This window comes from Puntigrus tetrazona, chromosome 14 (assembly GCF_018831695.1).
Source record: "Puntigrus tetrazona isolate hp1 chromosome 14, ASM1883169v1, whole genome shotgun sequence".
In the NCBI taxonomy this organism is placed as follows: Eukaryota; Metazoa; Chordata; class Actinopteri; order Cypriniformes; family Cyprinidae; genus Puntigrus; species Puntigrus tetrazona.
Window position 1 is genome coordinate 2,901,491 of NC_056712.1, and position 8,962 is coordinate 2,910,452.

The window sequence follows — 8,962 nt, forward strand, 5'->3', positions numbered from 1 at the left end:
GTTTCAGTTTACTTGGATTTCTGATTTGTCAAGGAGAAATTCTAAATAATGGAGAAACGACACGTATCAGTTTGTATATTAATGTGTTTATTCACTAAGTTTATTTACTCCTACATGCATACTGGCAGCTAACTGAATGGTCTGTTGAGGACATAAAAACTGTATTTTAACAATATTAACATTGAGGTGAGATTTAAAAATCTAATTGCCTCTCCATCACCATCTGCTTAGTTAATGCTTAAAACACACATGTCCACACACCAACAGATTAAACACTGCAAAACAAGAGATCACGCAATAAAACACTTGATAATATTGAATATTTTATTCATTTATTTAGTGTTTTTTTAGACAAAGACTACATTTGTGTTAAACAACATTTCTTTCTGTCAAGTTGCTAAGAGAGAAAGACTATGTGATATCTTGCACACAGAGAAAACACAGATCTCTCACTTTAAGCAGTTGAGTTCTTCAGGTTGAATTAAACATTGACTTCCTGCCCTAACTTCACCTGATACTCAAAGTACCTGGCACAACTCAGATTAACTAACACAAACCAAGTACTTAACACGGTTTTAACAAATGAAAAACATTAGTGCTGGTCTTTGTTAGTCACTTCTTCCAATAGCTATCCATTCATCGTATCGTTTACAGTGGCCCCAAAAATATTTGGACTTCCAAACAACTAGTACTAAAAATGCCATTGCATTAGGAAGTAAAACATCAAAATCTGTTTTTAGTTATTCACTTAAACGATACACATTTCACTTTGACAATCAGAATGTATCCTAACACAATATTTTATTGTTTTAAATCTAATAAACTTTTTTTGTGAAATGTTCTTCTTAAAATTGGGACTTTGTAGCATAAGTGCCTAAATACTTTTTGGAGCAACTGTATGTGATAATGTACCTGGTTTACTTCCCCAACAATCACTAAAAAGACAGACTAATCTACCAACAGTGTCTTGTTGGAAACGTGTGTCTAGTTTGTGTATGTTCCTATTTACATGATAACGTAATGATCATTGATAAATGACATTGTCTTTGCATGGAGACAAAAATTTCCATGCTGACAGAGACATTCCCTACCATCTTTGACAATGACCTCTAGTTTCATTTTCCACATCACTCCTATTTTTGTCTTTGCCCCTCTACTTGTCCTGTGTTCTCTGATTTTAGAGAAGGACACTTAAGGTGGTGTTTCAAAGCCTACTGGGAGTGCGTGCATGCAGTACCCCCAGTCTCTGTTGTACTGTATGAATTGCACAGTCTGTGTTGTGTTTAATTTGTTGTGTGCCAGTCTCTTCGCTTTTCCTGCATGGCTGCTTCTATGCATTTAGCATAAGCCCATTTGCAGGAGAAAGGTAGTGAAGTGTAACAGAAGAAAAAGAGGAGGAGAAGGAAAACTCAGCCGAAGAGAAGGTGAAAAGAGAGAGTGAGTGCTGTGAGCGAAAGGAAGGACAGAAGTGAAGGCGAAGAGGAAGATGGGAGAATGGGAGAATCATAACCTGGTGGACATTCAAGCTCGAAACAACGGACTGAGGCTGCATCCTCATTGCCATAGTTTGCCCAGTACTCTTCAGGCTCTAGCTTGGGTAAAGCAGCCTCCTCTGCAGTCAGATCGTACTTGGATGAGGAAGAGGACGATGAAGATGAGGGATTTTTGACCGAAGTGAAAGGAAAGGCCTTCAGGGTCTCACTGCTCTTGTGAAAGTGGCTCTTGGATGATGAGGCCGGTTTGTTCTTGGAGAACCACCAACGGGTCTTGGTGCTGAAAGTGGTGGTTGTAGTACCAGCCAGGGATCCTGGGTCAGGCAACGGGCAGAGGGCAAAGTCCAGCTCCCGCAGGAACCTAAGGTCCTGGCCTTTACGAGGGGCTGGTGAAGAGCAGGTTAGGTCTGAGCTGGAGATCCGAGCTTTGCGGAACCACTCCCATAGTGACCTGGCTTCACAACCACAGGTCCAGGGGTTACCATTGAGCCTGAGAAACTGCACTGATGATGTATCCTTCATTGCCTGGCCTGGAAGCTCCTGCAAAGAGTTGTTGAAGAGATAGAGGATGGTCAATCTGCCCAGATCACGGAAGGCTCGGCGATGGACTTGTCGGATGCGGTTGTCATGCAGCAACAGGCGGTCGAGATTCACCAGACCACGAAAGGCATTTTCAGACAGGACACGGATACGATTTCCATGCAGGAACAGGTGGGTAAGGTTGACCAGGTCCGAAAAGAGGCCATCTGGAAGATGGCTCAGCTGGTTCTCCTGCAGGTAGAGGAACTGCAAGCTGTAGAGCTTGTGGAAGAGGTCAGCAGGCAGCTCGGTCAAGTGGCAGCGGTGCATGTGTAGACTCTGCAAGCGCTCCAGCCCCCTGAACGCACCCCCATCCAGCCTGCGCAGTGATGGGTTGTCACTTAGATCTAGTTCCTCTAGTACACGCAGGAATTACTGAACGCACCGGCTTCAATCCATGTGATGTTGTTGGAATACAGCCATAGAACCTGTTGATTTGGAAAGTAAAAGACCAAGGTGAATCTCTGTTTAAATCTTCACACGAAAAGATTAAGCGCTTAATGTTAAGATATGCAGTTAACTTTCAGATATGCTCTCACCTGTGTTTCAAAGCCAAAGGAGTCAGCTCTGAGCTCAGTGATACGGTTATTCTGCAAGAAAACCCGCTGGGAGTCATAGGGCACACCGACTGGAACAGCAGTAAAGTTCTGAGACTGACAGCTCACAGTCATGGGCATATGGTAGCATACACACAACCTGGGACATGCCTGACCCGGTGCACAGCGACATGCCAACAACCATATCACCAACCAAAGAGACAAACCACCTGTTGAGAAAGAAAGTGAAAGGGGTGGACTTAATATCATATTTGTGTTTACTGTTTCACATCCTCCTAAAGTTCTGGAGTGGTGCAGTCATAAGGAAACAATTTGTCATTTATGCTGGATATATAATATAATAATATAACACTGCTATTTGAGATATCATTGCTGGAATAAGTTATATTGTTTAAAGCAGGTAGAACTCTCTCCAGTCAGAGACTTCTCTGTCCAGGTCCATCCAGGACAGAACAGAACAGTGCCTAAGAGTGCGTGAAACAAAAGGTCGGATTAACTTCAGGTTTGTGAAACCGAACCCGATCCAATTACTGCACCTCATGAATATTTAAGAGGGGACCTCACGGGATCGGTGACTCTACACAATAACATGGTGCTTAAAGACACACATGGTGTGAATTAATCATGCCGCGTGCATTCATGTTGCCTGCACAAGATTTTCCTATTACCTGACCCATGACCTGGTCACTCCACATCCCTTTAGGACAAGATGTACTAATCAGCTGCACATGGCTAATGTGGAAAATTGTACTGTGTTACCTTATTGCATAACTGCATACATGTTTTTGTTAACAAAAGCTATGTAAATTTCTCAACATTGAGAATGTATTAATTATTCTATATTTATCCTGCTTACATCAAAAGCGGCTCATACATTTTTTTTGACTAGTAGCAATACACTAATTGCTTATTCAGAAGTGAAGTAAGAGCAAAACTGGGATTTCAAATGGAAAATTAAAAACAAAAATGTAACACTAAAGTGTAAACATGCCTGTTATTTATTTTCATTTATCTTTGTTACTTGTGTTTGTATGTTGTGTATTTTTTAAAATATATCTAAAAATATAAATCTAAATGAAATGTCAATAAAACCAAAAATACAGATAATCACTAGCCTTTGTTTGATAGGCTACGTATTTGTTCCATATTTATATTTATTTGCATCTTGTAAAAATAGAAGATATAACATTATTAAATTAAATGTCTTTAAATGTGCATCAGTATATAACATACAAATAAAAATAACAGTTTTAGCATAATATAACAAAAAAAGTAAATACTGACTATTAATTACAATAAAAAGTTGGTACTTACTCTTGAATTTAAGAGTGTTGGAGACGCGAGCGCTCCGCGCAGCCGAACGAGTTTCCATCCCAAAATCCAAACCGAGAGCGAGTTAGCCTGAGCGCGAGCTGCTATCTGCTCTAACGGTCAGCTCTGGTCCTCGAGTCGACTGCGACTGAGGAACGACGCGCACCCCGCCAGCGTTTATAGTGTAGCGCCGGCTGCCCACGGACGCCGGAAACAACGGAATCTCTCATACGTAACGCGCACGCGGGCGAGCTATACGTAGGTGGGGGGAGGAAACCGGACTGTGATTCTGAGTGAGTGTATTGAGGGGGATGACTAAATAACTTTAACGGTTGTTTTACATAGATGACTGTTCTTTTCTCTAGAGTCGTATTAGTAAACAAGCTAGAATACAACAACCTATGAAATCAGTGTGTAGGCTACAGATCATGTTAATGGCCGAAAAACTAAATAGCCTACACTTTTAACAAATAAGATTATGATTTGTACAAACAGGTTACAAGTGAAAAGCAATATTATAATATAAATAATTTTGGTTATGACAGATAACAGTATTATTTATATTAGAAATACTAAAATAGACTACACTAAATACAAAAGCAACAATTTGTTGTTAACATAGCCTTTAAACGAAATTTTTAAATTATAGTTATTGACATGATAATATAGTTATGTAATTATGGGTTTCTGACTAAAAACTATTAATATTTTTGTAATACCCTTTATAATCTTATAATTACACATTCTAATTTTCCATTTAATATAGCCCATTGTTTTAGTACAACAGAACATGTACAGAATGTTTTTTCTTCTGTTTTTGAAACCATAATGATAAGCTGGAAGCACCAACTTTTGTGAAAGCTCCTCTCCCACTTGACAGCTGTCATATGAAACTGTAAAACCACCTAAACCGGAAGCATCTTTGGCTATTAAAGGAATTTAGGTATTTACATTTTTTGTTTCTTAGTTTTTTTTTCTTTTATAGACTATTAAAAAATATATTTTGCAAATATTGCAAATAAATTATATATAAAGTTGTAAATACAGCCTTAGATGATTTGTTGTTAAGCTGCTTCTCAGCTGGCAAAGGTGCTATTTAGCTTCTGAAAATTGTCCCATTTGAAACCAACATCAGACCAAGCTGAGACACCAGCAAATCAATTTACCCAATAGGAAACTGATGTGAAAATTGACATGTCAAAAAGAAGTAAATTACACAAAAGTAATGCAAAAACTTGACATGACATTGGTTTGATGTGACGTGATAGAAATATGTACTGCTGTACATATAAATACATATAAAATACATATTAAAAAAAGCGATTTCACCCAAGAATCTGCCATCCAAAGTGAATTTTAATTATGTTATAGGAGCATCTTTGTCTTGGCCAATATTTGACGTCAAATTTATATCCAGATTTAAGATGTTTTCTCACATTTTAATACACATTCAATAGTCATAGCTTTTCCTAGCGAAAAGTGAGAGCCTAAATGTAGCAGCGTCACATCAGGTTGAAACATAATTCTGCTTCCCTGTTGTAAAAAACAATGTTATTAATGATAAAATGTTATTTTCTATTAAGAGATATAATATCCCTCCTATCTATCCAAAATTCATACACTAATATGCCTCTACAGGCTAGGGGAGTGAGGTTTACCGGTGCTGTATAGGCTTACACTATGTAATATGTACTCTGCCATCTAGTGACTGCCTGCTGGTTGATGCTGGTATGAATCCCACTTGGAGCAGTACCTTCAAGATTAGTCACATGCACAGTAAATACGTTTGGTAAGAATTTTGTGGGCAATGGTCATCAACAATAAAGTGACATTATTAGTGTTGCCATAGGAAATAATAATTAGTAGGTTTTGGAAACAACTATGTCATTGTTGTTGGGAATGACAATATTGCCTACAAGACATTTATAAAAAAATTCATTAAAAAAATTAAATATCACTTGCAATGGAATCATGACGAAGGCCCAAGTGGATACACTGTCCAGGGGGCCCAGAAACCCTGCATGTGTGTGAGCTTATAGGCTTAAAATAATTGTAATAAATGTTTCAGAATTGTTAAACCTCCACTGTGATGTCTTTTAAACATCAAGCAATTAAACATTTTCCAATACTAGTGGGTTCTAAATCACATTTGCACCTATAACATGACATTTCTTTAAAATATTTTTACTCAATGGAAATGTAGTTTTTAGTTTCCAGAGTCCTTTTAGACAAAAACCTTCTACATGTGTAAATGATTGTGTAAAAGAAGTGTTAGAAATTCATGTATGCATTTGTGTGCAAGTGTCACGTGTGTGGGCTGCGCTGAGTCAGTGTTCTGTTCCATGACCGTGGCTGAGGTCAGTGCGCTCCAACTTGATGTAGCATGATGCAGCCCATCTGTACACACACACCTGTGCACCCATGTCATGACACAAACAAACGTTTGTGTTTGTATCTTTGTGGGGACTTTCCTATTGACTTCTTCTTTAATACTGAGCTAATGATCTAATAGATAATTGTCTATCTTCTAATCATAACCCCATGTTGAACCATACGCACACACACAGTCTGCTCTGCCTGTGCATGTGCAGATATGCACACTTTTTGTACTCCTACACTTTCTCTCAGTGGACTTTTTCAAATATCACATGACAAACACTGAATATCATATACACACACAAGAACACACAATTTCATCTGTACCCACAAGCTCACTCATCACTGAGAATCAAAGGTTAGGGCAGGGGACCATGGGGGGCGGGACACACAGCCTGCAGAACCATACACATAGTAGTAGGTCACTCCTCGTCATAAGTGCCCTTTGTTCTTAGTGTGCTTTTGCAGAAACAACACAGCCAAGCCTGAGGCTACGTACTGTGCAGAATAATCTTAGCCCACCAGCTAACTCATCACTGCACATTCTCAGCGCTACAGGGGGCCGTGGATGAAGACACACACACAAGACATACATACATGAGGCAAAATCAGACAGATGACCACACTCCCCTCAACACTTGGGGCAGTGACACACGCTGTAAAGAGCAACAGACGGGTTTGGGGAGAGTGTGTACATGCTTGTGTGTGCATGTTAGTTCATATGTGTGTCCTTTGACAGTTGCCAACCTGTACTGAACAGCTCAACTGAGTATTTCATCCTAATACCATGAACATGTTTTTCATCTTTGTACTGTACATGTGTGCCTTCTTACAGAGGTTGACAACCAGAAAATCCTTATATAAATCTTTCTTTACAGGTTGTCTGCAATAGTACTGCAAAGACAAAAGTCTTTGTAGGAAAAAAATTGTATCACTCTAGTATCACTCAGTTCAGTCTAGAAAAATAATCAAATGAGTTGACTAAACAGATGAACCTCATCACCACTAAGATGTTCTACAGTTCTTTCAAAACTATTTCAAAGAGATTAAAAATGTACAAGTTTGAAAATTTTAGTTAGAATAGTTTGCAAGAGATTGATTATAAAATGAGTTTTCTCTACACAATGAAAACATCTAGAGCATGTGTCAATAAAACAAACAATGCAAACAATCTTTTGAAATGCCACAAAGCAGTGTTTAAATATTTTAGGAGAATTAACCTATGTGCTTATTTACAGTTGTCAGTGTGTAGGAAGATGAGTATTTTAGGACTGGCTTAGAAACTTACTAAAGGTTAAATAAAGGTTCACGTGGTAATTTCTAAAATTGCTACTTATAACCTTCTTATTATTTGGATTATATGTGTGACAGCCATAGTAGTGTCTGTCATCAAAGTGGATATCAAGCGTTCAATCCCAAGAGGCATTGATGGGTCGTATTTCAGAGATTTGTGTAAATGACCTACACAGACGTATTGGTTGGAGAAGATGTTGCTATATTGGGTTAATTTTCCTTGTGTCTCCACTGGTTCGTTTTGGTGCTTATCTGTTTTTTGTGCTTGATCCCTTGATATTGCGCAAGTGTATTTGATCTCTTATCTAGTTATTTTAGATCCTCATTTCTTTTCAGTTTTTTCTAGCTCTGTCTAGTTCTTGTTTGTTGATTTGGTGCATTCTAATCCTTTTGTTATCTCTTATGACTTGGGTTTTTATTTATCCTTGTTTTTTCATTTCCAGTACCTTTTTGAATCTTGGCACTTTTGTTTTTACACTTTGACTTTACTTTGGCTAGTTTTTGTTAGTTGTTTTTGCTTTTTGTCTCATTCTTTACATTTATCTGTCTTGAGTCTCGTCTTGTTTTCGTGTTTTGTCATGTCCTGCCCTTACCCATATTCCCTGGACTCACCCCAACTACCTGGAAGCAGCGGTCCACTCTCATGTTTCCAGTCTCTAGTTCTGTGAATTCATGCCTTAGCCGGGGAGAAGTGGACAGGTAAGAACGTCACGTGGCATACATTACAACACGTAGGAATCTGCCTTGTATAGTACACCCCATGTACTCTTGTTTTGACTAAGCGAGTGTAGGTTAGTTAGGGCGTCTCGAACGCTGAAGATATTTTCTTTTCATATAGTTTTGTTGGTAGATAGCTGGAGACTATTTTTGATTTATTTTCTTTGCTTTAGCACCGCCCTCGTCTCTTCTTCCCATTCCCTCCGTCTCGTGTATTGTTCATGTAAATAGTGTGAATAGTGTACGTGTATATAATTTTCTCTTTTTGTTCTGTCACATCTACAATTTTCGTGTTTAACAATCACCAACAAAAATAAAAGCACTATCTTGCACTTTAGTTTGCAGTGTTTTCTTTGTCAGACACACTGTACACACGTTCTTTAATGTCTGTCTTTTTAAATGTTATACCCCAGTACCCCTAGACCTACATGGTAACATCTAAGAATCTAAGAAATTTCTTAAAACAGGCTTCTTGGTGAAACTTTATTTTATTTTAAGTTACAGGGTCCCTGTGGTCTTGCATAGACTTCCTCTGAAGTTGCCATCTCCGTGCTCGAATCTGCTGTGACTTCAATTAGGCTCAGTGGACATCTCTCACGACTCATTCTCCTTGCTGTTCTAATCTACATCTTGTCA

General features: G+C 38.5%; 1 protein-coding gene across 1 annotated transcript; it reads right to left on the bottom strand.

Moving 5' to 3' along the window:
- Window positions 1–310: 310 nt before the first annotated feature.
- Window positions 311–4,107, bottom strand: LOC122357275 (reticulon-4 receptor-like 2). Its single transcript, XM_043256587.1, is given in 4 exon segments — window positions 311–2,441; window positions 2,444–2,500; window positions 2,612–2,838; window positions 3,944–4,107. Coding segments are annotated over 4 exon segments (1,374 nt in total). The 5' UTR covers window positions 4,002–4,107; the 3' UTR covers window positions 311–1,409.
- Window positions 4,108–8,962: the final 4,855 nt, after the last annotated feature.